Here is a 25,427-nt window from a genome sequence, read left to right as displayed (position 1 = left end):
GAGATCATGACCTGAGCCGAAGGCAGCGGCTTAATCCACTGAGCCACCCAGGCGCCCCAATAATAAAATCTTTTTAAAAAAGAAATATGGAAAATGTTTGCCAAGCATTAATTTTTAATAACTGTTAAATTAATTAAACAATGAGGCCATTAGGGTGTTTCTAATAGTTCAGCTGCCTACACAAGCAAACTAAAACCAAAGCCTGTAAATGCCTCAAGATTAAGAAATCTAAACCCAAGCACAACCAATCACAGTTAACAAATAAGTTCTCAAATAAGGCAGCGTTGCTTTGCTTCTACCTCTTCTCCATAAAAGTCTTTCCCCTACCTCCTGTCAAGTGGAGAGCTCCTAACTACTTCTGGTTTGACATTGCCCTATTCAAACAGATTTTTTTAAAAAAGATATTATTTGACAGAGAGAGCGCGCACCAGCAGGGGGAGTGGCAGGCAGAGGGAGAGGGAGAAGCAGGCTCCCTGCTGAGCAGAGAGCCTGATATGGGGCTCCATCCCAGGACTCTGGGATCACAACCTGAGCCAAAGGCAGATGCTCAACCGACTGAGCCACCCAGGATCCCTCAAACAGATTTTTGCTTAAACTTAAAAAAAATTTTTTTTAAAAGTAGGCTCCACGCCCAGCACAGGCCTTGAACTCACAACCCTGAGATCAAGAGTCAGATGCTTAACTGATGGAGCCACCCAGGTGTCCCAAACTTAAAAGTTTTAATATGCCTCAGTTTATATTTTAATATTACAAATGGTATACACACTATGACTACAATAATTTTTAAAAGTGCAATAACTAGGGGCGCCTGGGTGGCTCAGTTGGTTAAGTGTCTGCCTTCAGTTCAGGTCATGATCTCAACATCCTGGGATTGAGTCCCATGTGGGGTTCCTTGCTCAGCTGGAAACTGTTTCTCCCTCTGCCTGCTCCTCCCCCACTTGTGCTCACTCTCTCTATTTCAAATAAATAAATAAAAATTTTTTTTTAAAAGTGCACTAAGAGATGGAATGAGAGAGTAACTTGTAACACTGAAAGGCTTTTAGGATTGGGTATAATATTTTTCTCTCATTCAAAAATTTTCTGTATTATGTCATCTTTTCGACAATAAAAACATTAAAACAAGAGGACTTAATGCTTGGGAAATGAAGATTTATTGGTTTAGGTGGCAGGGTTATGAATGTATTTTCTTTTATATAATTTCAATTTTTTTTTTTTTTTTAAAGATTTTATTTATTTATTTGACAGAGAGAAATCACAAGTAGACAGAGAGGCAGGCAGAGAGAGAGAGAGAGAGGGAAGCAGGCTCCCTGCCGAGCAGAGAGCCCGATGCGGGACTCGATCCCAGGACCCTGAGATCATGACCTGAGCCGAAGGCAGCGGCTTAACCCACTGAGCCACCCAGGCGCCCCTATAATTTCAATTTGATGCTGGGAAAATAAAAAAATGTATCTTATTAAAAATGGATAGATAGGGGCGCCTGTGTGGATCAGTGGGTTGAGGCCTCTGTCTTCGGCTTGGGTCGTGGTCCCGGGGTCCTGGTATAGAGCCCCGCGACAGGCTCTCTGCTTGGCGGGGGGGGCCTGCTCCTCCTTTTTCCTCTGCCTGCTTGTAATCTCTATCAGATAAATAAATAAAATCTTTTTTAAAAAAAGGATAGGTAATAAGATTTTTAAAATATATATTTATAAGAATGTCAAAAAACATTAAATACCTAGAAATAAGTCTAATGGAAGATGTGTAAGACAACTACAAAATATTGCTGAGAGAAATTAGAGAAGAATTAAATAAGTGGAGAAATATACCAGGTCCATGAGCTGGAAGACTGCAGAGTTAAGATGTCTATTCTCCCTAAATTGATTGATAGACTCGATACAGCTCAAGCAAAACTTGTGGTGAAAATACAAAGAACCTAGTACAGCTATCACAATCTTGAAGAAAAAGATCGAAGTTAAAAGACAACACCATGAGAAATCAAAACCTACTATAAAACTATAGTAATTGAGATAAGTTGATGTTGAGACAAGAAAAGACAAAATAGAAAAACAGACCATAACAGAATTTGGAAACAGACTGACACAAAGATAGTGACTTGATTTACACCAAAGTCACCACTGCAATCAGTGGGGAAAGACGGTATTTTCAACAAAGCTACTGGGGGAAGGGCACCTGGGTGGCTCAGTTAGTTAAGCATCTACCTTTGGCTCAGGTCATGATCCCAGGGTACTCGGATCAAGCCCCACATCACTCCCTACTTGGTGGGGAGTCTGCCCCTCCACTCGTGTTTTCTCTCTCTCAATTAAATAAATTTTTAAAAAATAAGCTAGTGGGGGAAAATAAAGAACACTGACCCTTACCTCTATCAAACAAAAATTAATTCAAAATGGATCATAAATCTAAATATGAAAAGTAAAAGAAGCTTGAGAAAAAAAAGGAATAGAAAATTTTCATAATTTGAGGCAGGCAAAATGTCTGGAACAGGATCTAAAACAGCAATAACCATAAAAGAAAAGATTGATAAATTAGACTTCATTAAAATTAAAACCTCTCTTCACCAAAAGACACCATTAAGAGTAGGAAAATGTAAGGCATAGAGTACATTTTACTGCATGGATGATAACACCTCAATAAAAATTGTTTTAGGGGCACCTGGGTGGCTCAGTGGGTTAAGCATCTGCCTTCAGCTCAGGTCATGATCCTAGGGTTCTGGGATTGAGCCCCAAATCCTGAGCAGGGAGCCTGCTTCTCCCTCTCCTGTTCCCCCTACGTGCACTCTCTCACTCTCTATCAAATAAAATCTTAAAAAAAATTGTTTTAAATGGATAAGGAAAATTCCACTTCTAAAAGATGGGATAGATATACCCTTCCCTATTCTTCCCACTGAGAACAGCTAATATCCTTGGACATTTTTGGTTTGCCTGGGTGGCTCAGTCAGTTAAGTGTCTGCCTTCAGCTCAGATCATGATCCCAGGGTCCTGGGATCGAGCCCTGCATTGGACTCCCTGCTCAGTGGGGAGCCTGCTTCCCTTCCTCTCTCTCTGCCCCTCACCCTGCTCATGTTCTCTCTCCTCGCTCTCAAATAAATAAATTTTTAAGATTTTTTTTTATTTATTTGACATACGGAAATCACAAGTAGGCAGAGAAGCAGGCAGAGAGAGAGGAGGAAGCAGGCTCCCCGCTGAGCAGAGAGCCCTTTGGGGGGCTCGATCCCAGGACCCAGGGATCATGACCTGAGCCAAAAGGTAGAGGCTTTAACCCACTGAGCCACCCAGGCGCCCCAATAAATACATTTTTAAAAAAGATTTTACTTACTTGGGAGAGAGAGAGACCACGAGAGAGGGAACACAAGCAGGGGGAGTAGGAGAGGGAGAAGCAAGCAGGCTTCCCCTTAAGCAGGAATCACGATGCAGGGCTTGATTCCCGGACCCTGGGATCATGACCTGAGCTGAAGGTAGACGCTTAACAACCACTCAGGCGCTCCAATAAATAAAACCTTTAAAACAAAAATAAAATAAAATCCATGGCGCCTGGGTGGCTCAGTCGGTTAAGCATCTGCCTTCAGTTCAGGTCATGAACACAGGGGCCTCAGATCAAGCCCCATATAGGGTTCCCTGCTCAGCAGGGAGCCTGCTTCTCCCTCTCCTGTTTGCCCTGCTAGTGCTCTCTCTGTGCCAAATAAATAAAAATCTTTAAATGAATAAGTAAATACATAAATAGATAAAATCCTTGGACATCTTATGTGAAACAAAAGAAGACTCTGAAAAGTGGAGAGACGGAGGCCAACTGTCTAGAGATCTCACTATGACATAGCAGGGTGTTCCCTGGGTTTTCTTTTTGCCTTATATATCCCAGACTGGGGGCTGGAGAAAATGGCAACCAGGAAATGCTCTATAGAAACCTGCCTTCTCTAGCCAAAGAACAAAGTAAGGAGCAAACTAGGAAGACAGAAAACTTTTAGACATTACCTACTACAGACAAACACTACCCCCCCCCTCCAAAAAAAAGCATTCCTTCCCCACTCCTGCCTGCGGGGAACCTAGACTTCTACCTCGCCAGGCTGTTAGGAGGAGCTACAGCCCTGCTACTAGGGTGGTAGCAGAGAAGGCTGAGTGCAGAGCACGGATTTTATCCCTTTGAGTGGTAACAGCTTCCCCCAGTGCCACTCTATGGTGTCTAGGGTTAATGATTCACTGTGGCTACACGATGAAACCTCAAGAAAATCCCCAAAACATGAGATCTGAAGAGCTTCCAGGTTGGTGAACACATCCACATAACGGGAAGGTGATGTATCCCGCCTAGAAAGATGAAATGTGTTAGATTTATCTTTTTTTAATGTAAGGGAATTATTTTCTCAATCAACTTTACTAAATTGCAAGAAGTTTTATAAGTTCTTTTCACTGGCTTTTTATACAACTGAGATATAATGGACAATATTTATCCTTTTATAACCCTATTTATTTGGACTTTCTTTTCATTTATATGGGCCTTTGCTTTCTTCACCCCAGTTGGTAAGTGGTCCTAAATAGGAGACCTACTCTCAGTTAACACAGCAGCAGCAATCATTAATGCTTTATCACAAAATAAATAGAACAAAAACTACAGTATGAGACGGATTCTTAGAACAACTACTCAATCTTTAAGTGCAAGTAAATACTAAAAATGAAGGTTCTATAAAAGAGTTTTGAGAACCCAGCATGGGCCATAAAAATAGAGCTAACTGAATTGTTTGATCGGATTCTTTTTTTTTTTTTTAAGATTTGTTTTATTTTTTAAAAAGATTATTTGAGAGAGCATGAACAGGAGGGGCAGAGGGACAGGGAAAGAGAATCTGAAGCAGACTCCCCACTTAGTGTGGAGCCCAATGCAGGGCTGGATCCCAGGACCCTGAGTTCATGCCAAGTCGAAATCAAGAGTTGGCCACTTAACCCACTGAGCCACCCAGGCACTTCGATGAGATTTTTTTTTCTTACTATTCATGTTCATAGATACTCATTCCAAGAGTAACTTCACTAGTAGAAATAACTACCCATCTTACTAAAAGTAAGGCAGATTAGTTCTGTGTACTATGACTATAATGCTCAATTCTCTCAAATATACTTTCTGTTTCTTGTAGCCAGTATTCTTTGGAAAAGGTAGCAAAGGTGGGCTAGTAGTTGTTCTTACCAAATCATTTCTCTCTCCCCTCTGGGCATACCGATAAACCATGTTTCCCAGCCTCCTTTGAAGTTACGTATAAGCAAGTCAATAAATTGTAGCCAGTGGAATGTGGGTGGAAAGCTTGGCCATAAAACCCTCCCATGCATGATCCCCCATTCTTGCCCTTCATCTGTTGGCCAGATACAGAGGATCCAATGGAGAGGAGTATGACAAAGTCCCAAGGGATCATGAAGCCACCATCTGGAAGAAGCCTGGGTTTCCAAATAACCTCTTGGCAGAAATTCTAAGTCATCTGACTACAAGCATCCAAGTGGAACAGAGAGGTAATAACTAAACACTTGTGCTCAGCCTCTGAAATTGTGTTTTTGTTGTTTTTAAAATAATAGTCTATCTTGATAAATACAGAGTACACATGTTTCTCGAGCTTCCTTTCCCTGCTTCTCCACAATGGAATTCACTAGGGTATTGGTTGTCACCCTGCAAAAAGATAATGAACTTTCTTGGAGAAACTTGCTAATTGGTAAGTCTAAGTTTTTTTCATCAGCTGCCCTTCTTTGCTGATATAGTCTACTGAGCTTCTGAGGCTTATCAATCTTTGAAATCCAACATTTAGAGCTAAAACAACCACTCCTTGCTGTTTTTATTTTAAAGCTTATTTATTTTCTTTTAGTAATCTCTACACCCAATATGGGGCTTGAACTCACAACCCCGAGATCAAGAGTCACATGTTCTTCCAACTGAGCCAGCCAGGGACCCCTCCCTCCTTGCCCTTTTTATTTGGTCAGGGTCATGAGAACTTATCACTTCATATCCCAGATGGCATCTAGCTAAATGGCAAATACATAGAAATTCAATTTCTACTGAGGTCTCAAACCGCAGAACAGAGTTAAGATGACAATGTGATCTGAAAGAACAAAGGAGCTATAAGGAGTTTGGAATTATATTACCACACTATGTATCCTGAATCATTTAATATTCAAAAAAAATTAAGTCCCTTTTTCTCTATGATCTATAGTTGTGAACCTTCTGAACCTGTACAGGTTCTTAACCTTTATTGTGCCACAGACCCTCTGTAAGTCTGGTAACCTTTAGCACCATACTGTCTTAAAATGAATATAATACATAGGATTTTAAAAACATCTTAATTAAAATAGTTATCAAAATATTTTTAGTATGTGTCGTATGTGTCTCTATTGACAGATTAGTAAGATATAAAAGTGGGTCTAATAATTACTGCAATTTTGAAGTAGTGATGAGTGGAAATGACATTTGGAGATAACAATTATTGTGAAATGAAAATATTTGCGTTTTCTATCAGAGTAACAAGTATTGCTAATACTAATTTGTTTGTTGCCTGCATTCATAACCCAAAAAAAAGGTTAAATTTTAATTAAGAGATAATGAAACTAAAGATAAATTTCTGATTTTATCCATGGAGTTCAGGTTAGGAGCTCCAGGACCGGAAATTTCTTCAAAACATCAACAGTGTTTCTCTGAGTGGTGGAAATATGGGTGGCTTTTTCTTCTTTTCTGTATTTTTCAAATTTTCCACAATAAGCAAACATCACTTTTATAATTTTAAAAGACATCACATGTTATTTACACTATTGCTTGGTAAAATTAAGGGTATAGAAATAAAATTGGAAAAACAAAGTAACACTTGAAGAATACCCTTGGGGGGGGGGTGGGAGGAAACAAAATCCGGCATGAAGATGGAAAAACGGAACCTGACTCATCAGAGAGGCTTAAAGCTGCTAAGACTGTTACGCCATTTATCTTTATAAACAGAGGGAGCAATTCTTTCATACATGCTGCTGCCTCGGGGCTGAAGCGCCGTAACTCTAACGGGCCACAAGCCACTTTTAAGCCACATCCAAAGAAAAAGGAAGAAAGAAGAACCCACAGGCCGCTATTACTCTGAGCTTAGTAATTTTATTATCCACACCCGGTGCATCTTCCTCTATTGCTAACCTCCTAGCCAGGACTCATCTACCTACTCAATGCTCCAAGCAGCGGCTGGGAAGAGAGAACTCCCAGCCACTGAAATCCAATCTTCTTACCAGTCCCTACAAGACCCTCTAGGATCTGAGCCCCGCAACTACCTTCCCAACTTCCACATTCAGTTTTGTCAGCCTCTTGATTCCTCCAGTAAGTCAACCTTGTTCCAACCTCGGGGGCTTTGCCTTTCCTGGTCCTCCAACCCGGCAAATTCCTCCTGTAGAGCTCTCCCAGACCAGTCTGACTCCTCGTCCATGCTGCGCCAGTGTCCTCAGACTTCCCTGACTGCCCTATTACAAGTCCCCAGGCCACCCCGGCCCGTCCTGTCATTGCCAGCAGCACTCTCTGAAATTACTCCCATGTGTGTCTTCTACTAGGAAGGATGGGGCTTGAAGGCAGAGACCTTCAGGTTTGGTCAGCGCTGTATCCTCAGCACCTAAAACCGCCTGGCTCAGGAATGCACGTATGCACGCACAAATGCGTGATGAGCGGGAGCCTGGAGTGAGTCTATACCTGTGGACTGTCTCCTTGGGACGTACTCTGGCTGAGAAATAGAAAACGGCTTGCCGAGCGAAAGCGCGTTAACAGCGGTTATAATCGGCCGGTTAGGTCAGCCCCCCCGCGAGTCTCCGGAGCAGTCAGTGGCAGAAACACAGCCCAGCCCAGGAACGCGAAACACGCCAGCAGACCCGCGCCCCGAGTCTCCGCACGGAACTGCGGCTGCGCGGAGCGTGGGGCGGGGAGGGGCGGGTCCGACGTCGCTCCCCGGAAGTGGGTCCAGAGCCGGCGAGAGGGCGCTGGCGGGTGGACTAGAGCGGCGCGGCCGGGTGGGGAGGGGGCGATCGGGCCATGGAGGACGTGCAGAGCTTCTCGGATATTTGCGGCGGTCGCTTGGCCCTGCAGCGCCGCTACTACACCCCGTCCTGCCGGGAGTTCTGCCTCAGCTGCCCTCGGCTGTCGTTGCGCTCGCTCACCGCTGTCACCTGCACCGTGTGGCTAGCGGCCTACGGACTCTTCACCCTCTGCGAGGTAATGGCAGGTCGGCCCCTTCCCGCGGTCGGAGTCGGGCGCTGGGGTTTGGAAGGGTCTTTGGGGTCATCGGGTCGAGCCCGGACCTCCTGTTATTGGGTCGGAGGGCGGGAACTAGCTGGTTCCGCCACTGGACAGTTGTTTTCTTCACGTTTAGTGAAGTTTTTATACCTGTACTCTCTCCCTCTTGTGGGTCTTGTGGGTGGTGCGCTGCGGTTGCACCCAGCGTACATTTATTTAGTCCTTGCACAACAACCTAAGGCTTTAACGTGCTTGTGCTCCACATAGTACATGCCCACGGTAATTCAGTTCCAGGAGTTCCGAGAACTATTAAGTGGATCGTCCTCATCCATCACTTCCACTCCTCAGAGTCATTGCTAGCAGCACCGTATGTAGTCTTTTTTTTTTTTTATTATTATTTATTCGACAGACAGAGATCACAAGTAGGCAGAGAGGCAGGCAGAGAGAGTGAGAGGGAAGCAGGCTCTCCTCTGAGCAGAGACACGCGGGGCTCGATCCTAGGACCCTGAGACCATGACCTGAGCCCAAGGCAAAGAGAGGCCTTAACCCATTGAGCCACCCAGGCGCCCCTGTAGTCTTAAAGAACTGCCTTTGCCTCCACAATGAGCTCGATAGTTCTTCCTAATCTGTTTTTCTAGGCAATCTACTCCCCCCACCCCTTCCCCAACTTTTAAGTACTTTCTAAAGAATTGTGAAGTTTTGGAGATGAGTTGTTTCTATGCTCACTTTCTAGACTCATTCTTACTTTTTTTTTTTTTTTAAAGATTTGATTTATTTGACATACAGATCACAAGTAGGCAGAGCAGCAGGCAAAGAGAGTGAGGGGGAAGCAGGCTCCCCGCAGAGCAGAGAGCCAGATGGGATGCGGGGCTGATCCCAGGACCCTGAGATCACGACCTGAGTGGAAGGCAGAGGCTTAACCCACTGAGCCACCCAGCGCCCCTCTTTCCTATTTTCTGAGCCTCGGTTTTCACATGTGTAAAATGGAATTGCTCTCCGCCATGCCAGCTTCACAGTGTTGTGAGGGTCACGTGCAGTAGCTTTGTGACAGCTCTCAAATAAAAGGAGTCATCCTAATTGTCCTTTTCAGGATGAGTTTAGTTTCGTATGTAGTGCCCTGAATTGAACATATTATCCCAGGAGTGATCTGACCAGAGCTACGGCTATTTATAATTTGATCTTGTTTTCATTGGCTTTTTTACGATCAGAGCATGGTAATTTGGTGTAGATAATATGTAGAATTAAGACTGCTCTAATTTGTACCAAACTATATCTAAATCTAAAGTTTGTTCAAAAGTCAGTTGAAGTGGTTAAGTTACCAAGACAGACCTTCTCCCTCCCCCTAAAAAGATTTAGTTTATAATGTAGTTGAATTTTAATACTAGCCTGTGTTCTGGTCACGTGGTCGTGTGAGGGAACGTATAATTACTTAAATGCCCCCTGACTGCCAGCTGCTTTCCTGAATGTCTCATTTCTTAAAAGAAAACCCCAAGTCACAAAGCTAGTAAAAAGCATACATGGGCTTCAAATCAAACTGGTTTTTTGAATTCACAGTTCTATTAAAATTGCAGGTTATGGGACACCTGGGTGGCTCAGTTGGTTGAGCGGCTGCCTTCTGCTCAGGTCATGATCCCAGTCTCCTGGGATCGGGTCCCACATCGGGCTCCTTGCTCAGTGGGGAGCCTGCTTCTCCCTCTGCCCCTGCCTGCCACTCTATCTGCCTGTGCTCACTCTGAGAAATAAATAAATAAAATCTTTAAAAAATAAAATAAAATTGCAGGTTATTACCTTATTTATTCCAATCTGGAATGCTTTTCCCTCTTCCTTTTCTCAATCAAGTATATCTGTCAATAACCACCACCTCTTCTGTACCAGTGAAAATCCTTCTTCCTTGGAAGTCTTCATGGGCTATCCTGTGTGCTTTGATGACTTTCTTGCTCTCTCTCTCTTTTAATCCTTTCTAAGGCAGTTATACCCAGTTTCGTAGTATTCTCCAAAAGTATCTTATGTGTATTAATTTTGTCTCTTACACATCTTTAAGGGCCAGGACTGAATTTTATTTCTCTCTATTCTTCCATAATGCTTCTTGAGTTCAGACTATGAACCAGACACTGTACTAGATACTAGGCATTTAATTACCTCAAAGTAGGTATTTCTAGATCATCAGAGACCCAGCACATAGATTTTTCCATTCTCCATTCATTAATCAACAAGTAATTACCTAGCACAGAGGTCAGCAAACTTTGTCTTTAAAAGGCCAAATAGTAAATATTTGAGGCATTACAGGTCTGTCTCAGTCTTCTGTTTCTTTTCCTTTCTTTTTTAAACCATTTAAAAATTGGTGAAACCATTCCAAGCTCAGGGTGGACCAGACAAAAATAGATCAGGCCCAAACAGATTCTTGATCAGACACTTACTGTGTTTTAGGTGGAATGAAGTAGAAAAGTATTTTCAAGGAAAACCAGAGGCAGTCAGTAGTTAAAGCAGCAAAAACAGATTTTATTCAGAAGCTATTGCAATAGGAGAAGAGTGACCTCAGTGCAGAATTGGGCTCAATTCTGAATACAGAAAGGACAAGTGGGAATTGATAGCCAAGGAGCACAGTGGGGGGTGGGGGGCGGTGGATGGAAAATGACTGAAAAGAAACCTCAGGGATAAAGGGGGATTCTGGCTAACTTGACTTGACATGATTCTTGCTAAAGGCAGGCCAGAGTGATCAGAGGCCAAAGATTCTCTCTAAACGGACTTAGCAAGATTCTTGGTACAGCTTGCCGAGAAATGCAGGCCTAACAAGGATGGACACCCAAGGATGAGGGTTTAGAAGAGTGTGATTAGGGTTAGGTCAGAGAGAGCATCTTACCATCAAGGAATGATAGTCATAAAGTACTGAACCTGTTTTGTTTCTAGGTCATCAGTGATTTTTTTTTTCTCTGTGCCATCCTTCTAAATAATAGCTTTTTTGGAAGAAAAAAAAAAAGTAATGGTACAAAAAAAATGTACATCAATAGAAAAACACATTCAACTTCAGAAATGTTGAAAGATTGTAAATGCGTCTTAGAATCAAAGGAATAAATACCCTTTTTTGAGCCTTTAACACATAAGTTAGTCATTTCAGCTACTCAGGCTTAACACATCAATTAGTCACTACCCAAAAAAACTAGAAGAGCTCCAAATGATGTGATCTTTATTATTAAACAAAGGAATCAAGAGGGAGGAGGGCTCTTGAGGGCATAAGAGGCTCTTAAAGGCCTTTTGATTATTTTCATGTTTCTGCTCTTCCACTGTTGTTCTCGTCCTCATTCTGGCTTTCTACATGGCCTGGCAGAGTAGTAGTAGTTTCATAGTAGTTCCAGGCATCAAACCTCAAGAGGAAGTGACCTTTTCTTCCTTAGATCTCTTTTTAAGATGGGCTTCATTTTCCAGAGGCCCCTGCAGCAGACCTCCCCTTGTATTGGCCAGAGTTGCGTCATTTGTCCATTTCTAAACCAGTCATTGGCAGGAGTGGGAACCAATCATGATTCCAAGTTCTGTTAGGAAGGAGGAGTGGCTGTTGAGTACTGTCTGCTACACTGTGCTAAAGCATTTTATTATTATATTGTCTGATTTTTTTCACTATATATTCCACTGATGGAGCATGAGAGGAAAAGGTCTGAGTCCTTAATTTTCGTTTTGTTTTTTTTTTTTTTACAGTCTTGAGGTCTTTTATTTTCTTTATATTTATCATGCCATGAATTCATAGGGAATGGGTTCCAGCAGTTCGGGCTCCTTTCCATTGGTTCTCACAAAATGTGCTTCTCTGGGTGGAGCAGGCTGACGCTTCAGTTGAACCCAAGTACCTTTCTCTTTGGCTTCCTTCTTTTTCTGATCATTTTCCTTTACACGCTTCAGGAAGCTATCTCGGCTCTTTGAATGTTTAATATGCTCAATGCGTACATTAATTCTCTTGGCAAGAATCTTGCCCTTAACTTGTTTGTTGACAACAATGCCAACAGCATGCTGAGTAACATTGTAGACTCTTCCAGTTTTGCCATGGTAACATTTGTGGGGCATTCCCTTTTGAACAGTGCCCATTCCCTTGATGTCCACAATATCACCTTTCTTGTAGAGTCGCATGTACGTGGCCAAAGGAACAACTCCATGTTTTCTGAAAGGCCTAGAGAACATGTAACGGGTACCCCTCCTCTTTCCCTTTGTGTTGGTCATTTTGGCAAATTACTGGAAGATGGCGGTTCCGGCCGAAAGGCTAATTTTCGTTTTTGAAAGAAGAACCTCTGAGAGTGGTGTGATGGTGGGTACTATTTTGGTGATGGAGGTTCTCCTCCTACACCTATCCATTTGTTGTCTGGATGTACTTCATCATATGCTTTCATAGCACTACAGAGCTAAAAGTGATTTTCTCTTCCTCCACGCACGTTCCTCCCATCTTTTCAACTCACCATAGAACACAGGCTTTTTTCCACATTGCGTGGAGTGGAACAGTTAAACAAAACAGCAGAGATCTGTGTGGAGGACTATTTGGTAACCTTACCGCCTGTGTCTGGCTCTCTCTTCAGAACAGCATGATCCTCTCTGCTGCCATCTTCATCACCCTCCTAGGGCTGCTTGGTTACCTCCATTTTGTCAAGATTGATCAGGAGACTCTGTTAATCATTGACTCCCTTGGCATCCAGATGACTTCATCCTATGCCTCTGGCAAAGAAAGCACTACCTTCATAGAGATGGGCAAGGTGAAGGATGTGGTCATCAATGAGGCTATTTACATGGTAAGTAGTTAAGTCGTGAAGTATTACAGATTTCTCTGGAGGAGGTAGCCCGTGGCTGTTGCTGGGGTCTAAAATGAGTCTTAATACCGTGATGTCAAAGAATTAAACTTGAAGATTCGGTTCCGGGATTATAGTGTTTCCTTTTTGGCTGGCATGTCCATGAACCATGAAAGTGAAACTTACATTGGAAAGGTCCATTCCTTTATTGTTACAGAGATATAGCAGGTTTTCATAGAAAGTAAGTCAGCATTTCAACTTTTTAGCCCAGCTTGAAAATCACCTCTTATTGTTGTTGCTGCTGCGTTAGAGAATGAGAATATATATTTTTTTCACTTCAAAAGCAATCAAGTGTTCTAATAGAGATAACTGCTTATAAAAAGCTTTTAGCCTTCCCTTGAAGAAAAAGAAAACAAAGTGAGTTTCACTTCGATCTCTGCTGTTTGGTTTATTGTCTTACAGCAGAAGGTGATTTACTACCTCTGCATTTTATTGAAGGATCCAGTGGAACCACATGGGATATCCCAAGTTGTACCTGTCTTCCAGGTGAGCACAGAACAGTTGTCTAAAGTTTCTTCAGAAAAATTCGTTACCTTTCCCCGTTCTCTGCACATCCACTGCTACTTATACTCAGTAGGAGTGTAAACTCTAGTTGCCAAGAGTATTTGAGGACATCTGACAGCTATTTTTAAAAAATTCTTTATTTATTATTTTTTTATAAACATATAATGTATTTTTATCCCCAGGGGTACAGGTCTGTGAATCGCCAGGTTTACACACTTCACAGCACTCACCACTGACAGCTATTTTTTTTTTTTTTTAAGATTTTATTTATTTATTTGACAGAGAGAGAGATCACAAGTAGGCAGAGAGGCAGGCAGAGAGAGAGGAGGAAGCAGGCTCCCTGCGGAGCAGAGAGCCCAATATGGGGCTCCATCCCAGGACCCTGAGATCATGACCTGAGCCGAAGGCAGCGGCTTAATCCATTGAGCCACCCAGGCGCCCCAACTGACAGATATTTTTAATCAAAGTTAGGATTTTAGTTATTTCAAAAGTTTCTTTCTGAAGCAAATACAGGCTTTCAGAGATACTACAAATTTATCCAAATTTTAAAGAAAAAAATAGCAATTTCTGCCTATAAATCATCATCTATTTTGTTAGTCTGCCAATATATGATTTTACATTGATGTCCATTGATCCGCACATACTGTTACACCTAGTTTATGTCTTGCTTTTTAAATCTAATGTACATATTTTCATGCATCGACAGAATCCATTATAATTTTTATTTTAAATAGTTGTATTATCATGTTGAGTATCAGTTTATTTAGCCACTTTTGAAATCATCTCCAGGTTATTTTTTGCCTTGCTTTTACACAAAATACACAAACAGGATTATAGGTATATAGATTATTTATGTATCTAGTTAACTTTGCCTTATTGCCCTTCCTTTTCTCACTTTGGATTTAAGACCACTAAGCTAAAATTTTTTTGCATTACAGTTCAAAATTATTTTATATATTTATTTTTTTAAAGATTTTATTTATTTATTTGAGAGAGAATGAGTGAGAGAGAGCATGAGAGAGGAGAAGGTCAGAGGGAGAAGCAGACTCCCCAAGGAGCTGGGAGCCCGATGCGGGACTCAATCCTCAAGTCTGGGATCATGACCCGAGTTCAAGGCAGTCGCTCAACCAACTGAACCACCCAGGTGCCCTCAAAATTATTTTATTAAAGCTTATGAACAGTTTCATAGATTTTTACAGTTTGAGATTTGGCTCCAGAGATTGGACAACTTTACCATACTTTGGGGAGTCTGTACTTGTTTTTCTACAGTCTTGGCTAACAGCGGGTTTAATTATTTGTTTCCTTTAGTATGTAGGTAAGGGAATTTAAAGTTTCTAAATTCCTTCTTAAATGATAAAGAGATTTTTCATCTTTCCTTGAATTACCTGTTTTTCCTCTTGTTTTAAACTATCCATCTCCTCTATTAGTCAAGTAAAGTCTTAGATATTGATTATACATTTGTAACAACTTACATATTTTAGATAATGAACTTTTATTAAATATGCTTTCCACATATATTTTTCCCATTCTGTGACTTTTAATTTTGGTTGTATCACATTTCATTGTACAAAAGACTTTTCAATATTTATATATTAAATGCCCTTCTTGTCCTTGAAGGCTCTCACAGCTTGTGACATTTCTGAGAGGGTCTGTCTTTTGTTATCCTCTTGCTTCCTTAGCGAGTTAGATGCTGTGTGGCCCAATTCCTGCCTCTCCAAGCTCACACCTGAGCCGTCTAGACCCTTGCTGTGGGGAGAGCTTGTGGTTGTACATGGATGCTGCACCGCTAAGCTCTCTCTTTTGTTCATCTTGACTCTGCATTTCTTCCCTTTGGAATTCAGAGTGCGAAGCCCCGCCTGGACTGCTTGATTGAAGTGTACAGGAGTTGCCAGGAGATCCTGGCACACCAGAAAGCTGCATCAGCAAGTCCATGAGTCCCAGCATTTCAGAAGGCCAGTATTGTCTTCCATGGGAGAGGACTCCTAAGCCATAGTGGCTGGTTTATTTTCTGTATTCTAAACCATCTGGTGGACACAGCTCTAAGAACCAGGATGGATGCAGTGGATCTTAGAGCCACAGAGCAGGTGACTGGAAACTTAACTCATTGTGTGATGGGGAGCAAAGTATTTGTCTGTTTTAGTGATCCCCTTGTAAGGTTCTGCCTACTTTATCGTTTGAGGGGAGACCTTAAGCAGTGGTATGTCAAAAGTAACGTTGACAAAGAGCACTTTGTGAAATTCCTAAGCACATGCAGGTTTACATTTTGTAGAGTTTGTGGCACAGAGCTGGGACACTGACAGCAGATCTCTTAAGAAACATAATTTCCTACTACACAGTACCTCTGTGCAAAAGTCAAGCCCTTCAGGTACTGGTGACTAGGAAGAAATGTCCTACGAAAGACCAGGCTCTGTGCACCTAGCTCCCGTGTTCTGTACAGGGTTAATTTATGATGACTGTCTTAATAAATCGATCCCCTTCCAAAACATACACAGTAATTGCCTGGTTCACAGCTGTTTTTTATTGACAACATGAACACAGCATTGCAGCCATGGATGTCAAGCACATTAATACTCTGCTGTTGGTCAGCATTGTCCAGGGTTTCGAAAACATCTTTTGCCAAGAGGGGTGACACCAAAGGCTGGACAGAAGTTCGACTTTGGTTTCCACACATGTTAAAAAAGGATAAACACATCAACTGTAGAAGCCTTGATTATAAGGCAGTTTCTTCTGTGTAGAATTAATAAACTATGGGAGGATTCCTGAAGGGCTGGGAAGGAGATAGGGTGGGGGAAATAGCTTGACCCCCAAGTTCAGTGTGAACACAGCTCCATCCTTGCTTACTTTTTCCTTAGAATCCTAATTCTTTTTTTTTTTTTTTTTTTTTTTTTTTCTTTAAACTCCCAGGTGGATAATATTATCCTCATGGGCCTGGAGACACTCAGGGTATTATAAACCAGAGCCATAATTTTACACCAGTACAGGAGGGGTTGTTTGGAGCCTGTGGTACATATGACGTGTGACTTGCTTGAGGTAGAAATGTCTCATCTAGTTCCTAAATCCTGGGGGAAAGGCAGCAATAGAAATGAGAGATGTCTATAAAATTTCCAGTTTTGCAAAGTCAAGTTCACTTAAAAGAGGCAGACACTTTCATGTGCTGCTTTATTTTTTTTCATGCTTGTCCCTTTAAGGGGTGAGAGAGGGGAAGCCTACAGCAGCTGAGGTGTTCAGATAACCAGTTCCAACCTTGAAGTTCTCACAGTATGCCACACACACACACACTTCACTGAAGTCAAAGGCTTGGTTCTTAGATGCTATTGCTAAACCCATACAGTTTTCAGCACTTTATTGCTAAATGCTCAGACTGCCTTAGAGCCATGAAATAAAACTCAAGTTTCTCCAATGCTGGAAAATCAGAGTATGAATGAACTCTTTCGTCTTTTTGTTTTCTCTCAGGGGAGGGTGGAGACAAGGATCATCTCTGTACTCAACATAAGGTCTCCATTGGGGTTAGCGGGTATTTGTATCATCAGGATGCTCTTAGCCTATGTGCCTTCTGCCCTCGAACTAATTCCCAGCGGAAGTTCGCCAGAAGTCTTGAGTAAATCCAGGCCCACAAGCCTGGATTCTGTTTCTGACTCATCTTTGGTGGCCTCAAAGCAGCAAAAACCGGTGCATTTGCTTGGTCTTTCAAAGAACAAGGAAACAAGTGATGACCACCCCATCCTATAGTAGGAAGCACAGCCTTCACCGAGCCCTATCTAATGGTTAAAATGAGACAGGGAGAGGTCACGTTGGACTTACCCCCTGCCCTAGCTTGTACCCAGTTGGGCTGACAGTCCAGTGTGAGGGAGAACAGCTTCAATCTCAGCAGGGATAGTACCTTTCCTTGTCCTGCAAAGACAGGAGCTGCTGCCCCGGAGGGCACTGCAAATGCCTGCTCTCTTACAGTGGGGAAGGGACAAGGTGAGTCTCTTCCTTTTTCTTCAGCCCTGCCAATACCTTTCCCATCTGGGAACGGCAGTCCAGTTTTAGTGAGTTCTAGGCTTTTGTCACAGTTCAGGTGAATTGGAAATTTTAGTCCTATCTTGTTCAGGGATGTTGGGAAAACTTCAAGTATAAATCCCCACATAAGGACCATGTACAGTATAAAAGATACTGGCCTTCCCAAGAGTATCCGTGCAGAAAGCCTTGATTTACAGCACTGATGCCCTCAGTAACCAGTAACAGTGGACCATCCCAGTCTGTGTCTAGAATCGGGCAGCATCCAGAGCTCAGTATTCTGGTAAAAAAAGTGGTTTCTATACTGGATCTGGGTTTTTAAAAGTTGGGCCCTGAAACATAAGGCACCTAGAGAGTAAAGGCTTCAGGGACACTGAACTAGACATTTCATAGAACAAAAGGGCGGGGTTGGGGGAGGGCTGTCTGGCCCATCACAGTAGTATCATACCCCAGGATACAGATCTCTAATCCCAGAGGCACCAGGTGGTTGGGGGGGAAGGGGGTAGGAGAAGCATTCACATCAACGTTGGCCCTCTGGCAGCGCACGGAACAGAAGCAAAGAACTGCTGTCCGTCCAGTTCCCATAGCTGGTGAGCAGTGGGCGGGTTGTTGGGGTTCACAGTCACGGAGCAATGGTTCATGTAGCTGGCCATGATGAACGTAGCCTCTGCAATCTTGAGAAAACAGAAACAAAGGAACTGAACCTGCCTTGGCTTGAATGCCGGCTTTCTCACATACTAGCTGATATATTGGGTGCATAACCTTCCTGGGCTTCAGTTTCTTATCTCTTAAAAATACCTGGGAGAAAATGCTGAAAGGGGATCATTTCTGGGAGGTTCAGAGGCCCAGTGAAGTGGGTGCCTGTTGGTCTGAAGGGCCAGTGATGCAGAGTACCCTCCTGAGAACAGGAGAGGTGATATTCTGCTCTGCTCACCTCCAAGCCAGGGAAGCAGGCCTCCCTGGAGGAAGTGTCTGTGTATTCTCTCCTTTGGCAGAGGCAGATTAAAAGGAGGTTGGAGAAACTCCAATTTTAGGATTAAAACAACAGGGTTTCCACTTACCCTCAGAAGGGAGTCAGAAACTATAAATCAGAACTTGGGTTTTGGAGTCTTTGTTATTTTTGCTAGTCTGTATCTCCCGCACCAAGCAGGATACAAAGCCCTTAAAGCAGAAGCGGTCTCTGGGATGGACTTTAAGACCGTAAGGAAGGGGGAGCACGTGCCGACTGTCCCACCTGGGGACTAGTGTTGGCAGAAGCCAGAAGAGCACACAGGGGAGGCAGCTGGCTGCCCTGGCCCCCGGTCTGCTTCAAGAGCAGCGAGTGGGCACCCGCCTCCAGCCTATGTGGTGCTGGGCTTCGGGGGCTGAAAGCATCACGTGAAAGGGCAGGGCAGCAGCTGGACCAGAGTGCGTGCCCTCTCAGCCAGCCCCTCACCCACGAGCTTGGCAGGGACTCAGAGCTGCAGCCCTACCTGAACCCCTCCGAGGACTGATTACAGCCAAGACCAGAATTTTACCTGGGGCACGGCCCTTGTAGAGGACGTCATAACCCAGCTTCCTTAACTTCAAGCCCACTTCCTCATTCTAGAGAGATCTGAGTAACATGTTTTAACAGCTGTCAGACCCACCTTGGGAGCGGCCATCCGGAAGAGCAACTTCTCAATGTGGCCTTTTCCAGAGCTCTGGTCTGGAATGGATCTAATCACAAGCATGAAGTCATCCCGGCAGCCACCAAAGGTCATTACTGAAGAGTAGGGGTAAGTGTCGTGCACTTGCTGTGAGAAGAAGCCAGTCAGTTCTGGGGAGACTTCCCACCTGCCTCCGGAGATGAACCAGCACCCCCTGTCTATTCCAAGCGTAAGTGGTCTTAACCAGAAAGGGAGAACTTGGAAGTGGTCCTAACTTGGAGATCTACATCTTGAATGTCTACAAGCTGTGTCTAGCCTAGAGGAAAGCAAGGCTTGGGTAGGGTAGGTTGGGAAACCATGGTCACTTAGCTCAGCTCTTTGAGTCCATAGAGAAGAAAAGGTGCTGTTCAGGAGAAGGAAGGGTCAGAGAGCCAGCCCTCATTCTTTCCTACCATAGTGCTGTGGTCCAGGATGCTGACACCATCTTCATTCACAGCAATCCACACCAGAGAGCTGTCCTTGGAAGACATTTGTGCAGGCTAGGGAAATAGGAAAATCCCATCAGACATATCCACAGGTAGGAATGCTAAACCGTAAGAGCTTTTGGAGGAAGAAGGCACATCCAGGAATCTGCTAGGCAGTGATGTCCAACCTTTGTCTTGGAAAACATGAAGGATGGTATTTGTACAGCATGCTGAAGTAAACAGAAGACATGTGGTCTTGGGGCTCTGGCCACCCAATTACCATCTCGAGAGGGGAGGGGTACCCACAGTACACTGGTTGAGAGGCTCTGTGCTGCAGAACAAGGCCAACCCTGGCTGCTCGGTCATGGGCACAGAGAACGGGCTGCGTTCTCCTAGTGCTCACAAACTGACGGCATTCCACCCATAGTCTCTCCCAGCTGAAGTGCATCTTGGTTCAGCCAATTTCCTAGGGGCCGTGAAAGAAACAGGAAAGCAAGAATACAATCTTATGGGCTTTTGGCTCTACTAGTGAGAAAAGTGGCTATTTGGTGGACAATTCCTGGAATGACTCATTTTCACTGCCCAGCTGCAGTAGGGAAATCCAGATTTCCTAGCTCTCCTACCCAAAAGGCTGGAGAGGGAAGAACATGCCCTCATTTTCAGAAGCTTTTCCCAACCTCCCGGACTGAGAGGGTCCCAGGATCCCCTGTTCTATGCCTTTATAACCCCGATACTTCTCCTTTCTTAAGCACTTAATGACAGCTTGTAAAATGTGTATTTAAGAGAGAATATATATGATTATCTGATTAACATCTATCTCCCCTACTAGATGGGAAGCTCCACGAAAGCCAGGATGGTATTTTTTTTTAATCTTTTTTTTTTAAAGATTTTATTTATTTATTTGACAGAGAGAGATCACAAGTAGGCAGAGAGGCAGGCAGAGAGAGAGAGGAAAGCAGGCTCCCTGCTGAACAGAGAGCTGATGCGGGACTTGATCCTAGGACCCTGAGATCATGACCTGAGCCAATGGCAGTGGCTTAACCCACTAAGCCACCCAGGCGCCCCCAGGATGGTATTTGATTTGCTCATCTCTTGACTTCTCGAACAGTGCCTAAGACCTAGTAGCTCAACAATTCTTTCTTGAATGAATGTCCACTGTCGAATCTGTACCGTCAGTGAATAGGATCATGACCCAGCTTTGAGGACACGGTACCCTGATTATGAATACAGTTTATGCACACCAGACAGCTGGCCAAGAAAAGTTCCAGCTGAGATTACTACTGGCCCCCTGGGCTTTGTGTAGGTGAAATTAACTCTTGCCTGAGTAGTTAAGGAGTCCCCCATGGCCCTCTTAAGTCTGTAGAGACGTATTTGTTTAGATTATATATTGTTCTTTTACACTTTTTAAAAAATGGAAGTATTCTTGAGATGGTTGTCATGTCAAGTTTGAACCCTTGTGTGTCAATTAGTTGGTCCTCTATTTTTTCTTCAGGGGTAGCACTAAGAGAGAAGTCAAAAAGGAAGGATGAAAGGACACCTGGGTGGCTCAGTTGGTTAAGTGTCTGTCTTCAGTTCAGGTCATGATCCCAGGGTTCTGGGATCGAGTGTCGTATCAGGCTCTTTGCTCAGAGGGGAAGCCTGCTTCTCCCTCTGCCTGCAGCTCCCCCTGCTTGTGCGTGCTTGCTCTCTCTCTATCTCTCAGAAATAAATAAAATTAAAAAAAAAAAAAAAGAAGTAAAGATGAAGGTCACCCAGAAGTCATCTGGGCCCTAAAGCAGTGACCACAGTTCCGCTCTGGACCATAGAAAGCGGAGAGGCCAGAAATGGGTGGAGGAATGGCGCCCTCTGCTGGTTGCTATTGTTCAGGCAGGCCCAGCAGACTGGACAGTCTCAGAGGGGACCAGATACGGACAGTAGAGTGAGGAGAAATGTAGGGCACATTGCTGAGGGTGTGGTAATCAGTCCTTCCTCTGAAAACCACTGGCACTTACCTGAGCAGCAAAGAGCTTAGCACCAAAAAAAGGCCATTTCCGGGCCACCGTCAGGTAGATGCGGATGCACTCAGGAGGGGAACAGCCCTGCAGGGCTGCCCACTTTGTGGTCAGCAGATCTGCCAGGTGCCTGGTTTGGATGGATGGAGAGAAATGGGCCCGTGAAGGGCCAACAGGTTTTCACTGCGGCTCTGAGGCCTTCCCCCGCCCTACAGCCCCTGCCTCCCCACAGCAACTCCCTCCGAGATCTGGTCAGCCTACCTCAGCTGTTCAGGGGGTGCCCCGTGTCTGTAGCGCCTCGGGTAGAACCTGTCTAGGACCTGCTGGAGATGATGCTGAACTTTGGCAGGAGGAGGGCTCCCGGGGCCTGGTGGGCTGGGCCTCTCTAAGTCCCCATATTCTACCTGTGTTGGAAGCACACGGAGGGAGCAGTCAAGAATCTGGAAGTGGATGGGGTGGGGCCGGGGCTGCTGGGGAGGTGAAATCAACCATCACTTCGTTACTTCATTGACGGGGTGTGAGAACACTTCTCATGAACAGACCCTTCATCTCACAGTTCACGGACCCTAGAGAAACCACCTTATGGCCCTCGATTATTTATATTCACTTTCCTTCTGCAGTGGAGGTTAATGCCTTATCCAAAGACTCAGTTAATTAGTGGCAGACAAGGGAGAACTATGGATCTTCTGGCTTCTAATCCAAACATCTGAGATCCAGGACTGAAGATGCTACAGATCCTAGCGTATTGCAGTGTTCTAAATGTGGCCTTCGGAATCACAGACCTGGCTCAGGTCCCCGTTCTGCCATCTGCTGGCCTTGTAAACCTGAGCTAGTACTTAAATTTCCTCATGTGTTACACGGGGATAAGAACCGAGATAATACACATGACATACTCAGCAGTGGACTCTCTACAGACCATTCAGTAAATGTTTATTATTTCCCTTTCCTCTCCAGCACACAGAGTCAGACGCTTTCTCATGCGAACCACGAGGGCATCCGAGATACCTTTGGCAAGACAGCCTCTTAAAGGTAACAGAGAGAAGAGTCGAAGTGTGAATGCATCTTCCCCTTCCTGATTCTATTTACAACGTTTTACAGTTATAAGTCAAATCTCAGCACATCCATTATGTGACATACATCATTTCAGTAGCATACTTAGTACAACCCTGTGGGGGGCAGGCAGGGAGGCATTTTTGTTTCCACTATACAGAAAAGGAAACTAAAGCATTGATTTGGCCAAGATCTCATGGCGGGAAGGTGGCTAGCTCTCAAAGGCAGGGCTCCGCTCTGGGTTCCACGCCCAGAATTCTGCGTGTAATGTGTATTTGCAGTAAAGGGCTCTGATGGTAAGGAGTCAGCTTCCCTCCATCGCCAAAGACAGCAGAGTCCGCAGTCTCCTGTTTCAGGCTGTGTGCTATGTGCCCCCTGTGAGTTCACAGACGGTTCCCTGATCCTCCCAATTCCCGCACAGAACCTTACCTGGGCCAGTAGGGCAGCCATCTCAAGCGCCAGCTCCTTGTTAACAGGAAACCTCCCTGCCACGATCTCCCCACTGGTCTGGGAGGCAAGCAGCAGCCGCTCCCGCTCTGTTTCCCCTTTGACTTGACTCCGAAAGTACAGCCTACAGGGAAGACAGTGAGAAGCAGCCAAGACTCAGCTGGGATCCCAAATGGATGAGGTCATCTTGGCATCTGTTTATCTTGATTTCCAAAGAAAGAAACTACTTTTTTTTATACCATCTGTGAGACTCTTTTTCTATTGCCTCCAGAAAAATTTAAGCACAACACAGGGCAGATAACAGGGCCATGAGATTTAATGCCAACAGTGGCCCAGGCTATACCTGACTACGCCCCTCCCCTACTGGATTTGCTCAGCGGAATCTGCTCTCCAGAATCACAGCTTCTTGGGGAACTAGAGGAGTTGAAGGTTCCAAGAGAATAATGGAAATCATGTGCCTGCAGACAGATCTGGGATGGGATGGGACAAAAAATGATGGTATCTACCTTCTATATTTGCCGGAATTGTTAGAGGAGCTATTTATTCTTGAGCCTTAAATATCTAGTGCTCATACAAAATTTCACTCTTCTAATGGAACCCTTGCAGCCATCCCACAAGGTTGGTCTTTTTTCTTGGCGGGGTGTGTGTGTTTGTGTGTGTGTGTGTGTGTGGTGTGGTGTGTGTGGGTGCGCGCGCGTGCGCAAACACATGCAGGACAGGGACCGAGAGCCTGAGCTGCCCAGGGTCTCACCGAGGATCACCAGAGCCAGCCTGGGCCACCAACTAGTGTCCACAACACAGTGCTGTCTGTGGGTGCACTGTCTGTCCAGCACAGGCCAGCCGGTGGCAGCGATGATTGCCCCCCGCCCCCACCCCGGGGCAGCACTCGAGACCTGTTCTTGTACATCAGCTTCACGACACGTGTGCCACCCTCAGCCTTGCCAGGGTGCAGCTCCTTCACGGCTTGCTCCCACTTGGAGATGGCATCACAGATCTAAAACAGGCGGGAAAGGACAGTCAGAAGAGGCCCTGACGAGGGGAGCAGGTCCCATCGGGCGCAGGCCTCAGGCACCTGGGACTAGAGGTGTCTTACAACCTCCCCTCAGACAGAGCGGTAGAGCCCGGGGCATGGCGTGAGTGGCAGAGTGTGGGATGCTGCCCCCCACTGGCCTTGACACCTAAGGGGGCCTCCCCAGAGGCCTGGCAGCCCTCTGTCAAAAACCGTGGCCTCCTATTACCAGCTCCATTTCCCTTCCCCCAACCACTGTTGTCTTCAACAAGTACCCCCAGAGGCCTCCTGTGTAACCGAGCCTTACAGACACCCAGACATTTACAAAGGGGATATGTGCGCAGGATTTCCAGGACTATAGGAGCCTTTGTCCTGTCGCCATAAAAAAAGCGGACTTGGAACCCAAACCCTCAAACTCATCAATGCTACAACACATTCCCACAAACACTTAACATCCCCCATGGCGCTACTCCCAGACCACAAGACAAGATAGGTGGAAATCCCATTCAAGGGCCTTTTACTTGTAGACGTGCCCCATAGATCTACCTACTTCAAATGTGGTCAAGCCTGTAAGTGTAGCGGAGGCCCTGACAGGGCAAGAATGAGCTGCAGTGCACAACACACAACTGGGGACCCGGGGGATGGTCGTCTACCTCTGCGTGTGCACAGGGACAAGCGCCTACACCAAGCTGAGAAGCAGCTTTTCCCCAGGATACAGCACAGCCCCTCAAGGGCGGGGGGGGGGGGGGGGGGCGGAGAGAACATATGGAGATGTTCGCTCCAGGGACAAGGGCAAAAACAACTTTTCTCTGCCTGTACAGGTAGGTTTCAGCATGCCACAGAATGCTGGCTAGAGGGAGCACCTTGGGCTCCCAAACTAACAGACTGTGCGGCAGGAAGGCACCCGCCAGAGGGGCTCTTTTCCCACCGTCCAAACCCCAAGGCCCAGAGGGATCCCAGGAGGGCCTCAGCTGACTCAGTGGGGAGCCCATCACCTTGATGCTCCCATGCAGGCAGTGTTCTAGGTCCCTGCCAGAAGGATCGTCTGTGAAGAGGGCAAAGCCAGAGTGGGAGGACTTCCTCATTCCTGTCTCTTGGTTCAGACGCTGGAGGAACTCATCAACCGTGGAGGAGCCGTCAAAACCGACCACCTGCGTGGGAGAGGGGTCAGTCCCAGAGGAAACTTCCTGAGAAGAGCTTGTGAGGGCTAGTGGAGGGCTGTGAGTCTGGAAGGTGGAAAGTCTTGGCTGCAAGAAGCATGGGCAAATGCAAAAGCCGAAGGAAGCTGTTTTCCGTGGTCTCATGCAGAGGGA

General features: G+C 45.0%; 3 protein-coding genes across 9 annotated transcripts in view; 1 reads left to right on the top strand and 2 right to left on the bottom strand.

The window, feature by feature from the left end:
* Positions 1-7,923: 7,923 nt before the first annotated feature.
* On the top strand, positions 7,924-16,944 carry PIGH (phosphatidylinositol glycan anchor biosynthesis class H). Of its 4 annotated transcripts, none has more exons than XM_046007893.1 (4): positions 7,924-8,181; positions 12,756-12,965; positions 13,461-13,508; positions 15,368-16,944. In XM_046007893.1, exons 1-4 carry the CDS (start codon positions 8,002-8,004, stop codon positions 15,458-15,460), a joined length of 531 nt encoding a protein of 176 aa, XP_045863849.1. In that variant the 5' UTR covers positions 7,924-8,001; the 3' UTR covers positions 15,461-16,944. The 4 variants fall into 4 exon arrangements, with proteins under 4 accessions (XP_045863849.1, XP_045863848.1, XP_045863847.1 ...); XM_046007892.1 differs by having other exon boundaries at positions 13,428-13,508; XM_046007891.1 differs by having other exon boundaries at positions 13,425-13,508.
* LOC123943686 (60S ribosomal protein L21-like) lies at positions 11,875-12,441 on the bottom strand. The gene has a single exon (XM_046007896.1). The coding sequence runs from the start codon at positions 12,403-12,405 to the stop codon at positions 11,923-11,925; it is 483 nt and encodes a 160-aa protein (XP_045863852.1). The 5' UTR covers positions 12,406-12,441; the 3' UTR covers positions 11,875-11,922.
* PLEKHH1 (pleckstrin homology, MyTH4 and FERM domain containing H1) overlaps positions 16,669-25,427 on the bottom strand; it is a 50,203-nt gene continuing 41,444 nt past the window's right edge. For 3 of the 4 annotated variants that reach the window (XM_046007887.1, XM_046007890.1, XM_046007888.1), the window contains exons 22-29: positions 25,110-25,265; positions 23,999-24,099; positions 23,088-23,229; positions 21,870-22,012; positions 21,609-21,738; positions 19,606-19,692; positions 19,154-19,300; positions 16,669-18,199 (exon numbers count right to left, since the gene is read on the bottom strand). In XM_046007887.1, coding sequence (XP_045863843.1) covers positions 18,041-18,199; positions 19,154-19,300; positions 19,606-19,692; positions 21,609-21,738; positions 21,870-22,012; positions 23,088-23,229; positions 23,999-24,099; positions 25,110-25,265 — 1,065 coding nt within the window. In that variant the 3' untranslated portion in view covers positions 16,669-18,040. The other variant, XM_046007889.1, reaches the window with a different exon arrangement.

The sequence above is a fragment of the Meles meles genome, chromosome 6 (assembly GCF_922984935.1).
Source record: "Meles meles chromosome 6, mMelMel3.1 paternal haplotype, whole genome shotgun sequence".
Lineage (NCBI taxonomy): Eukaryota > Metazoa > Chordata > Mammalia > Carnivora > Mustelidae > Meles > Meles meles.
The sequence above is the reverse complement of the archived record's forward strand: the minus strand, read 5'-3'. Positions and strand labels throughout refer to the sequence as shown.

What these genes read in the sequence shown, in the direction of transcription:
- PIGH (XM_046007891.1), top strand. Translation starts at nt 8,002, where the DNA reads ATGGAGGACGTGCAGAGCTTCTCGGATATTTGCGGCGGTCGCTTGGCC. An exon ending in GACTCTTCACCCTCTGCGAG is followed by an intron (nt 8,182 to 12,755) that starts GTAATGGCAGGT and finishes CTCTCTCTTCAG; the next exon opens with AACAGCATGATCCTCTCTGC. An exon ending in AAGTTGTACCTGTCTTCCAG is followed by an intron (nt 13,509 to 15,367) that starts GTGAGCACAGAA and finishes TTTGGAATTCAG; the next exon opens with AGTGCGAAGCCCCGCCTGGA.
- LOC123943686 (XM_046007896.1), bottom strand. Translation starts at nt 12,405, where the DNA reads ATGACCAACACAAAGGGAAAGAGGAGGGGTACCCGTTACATGTTCTCT.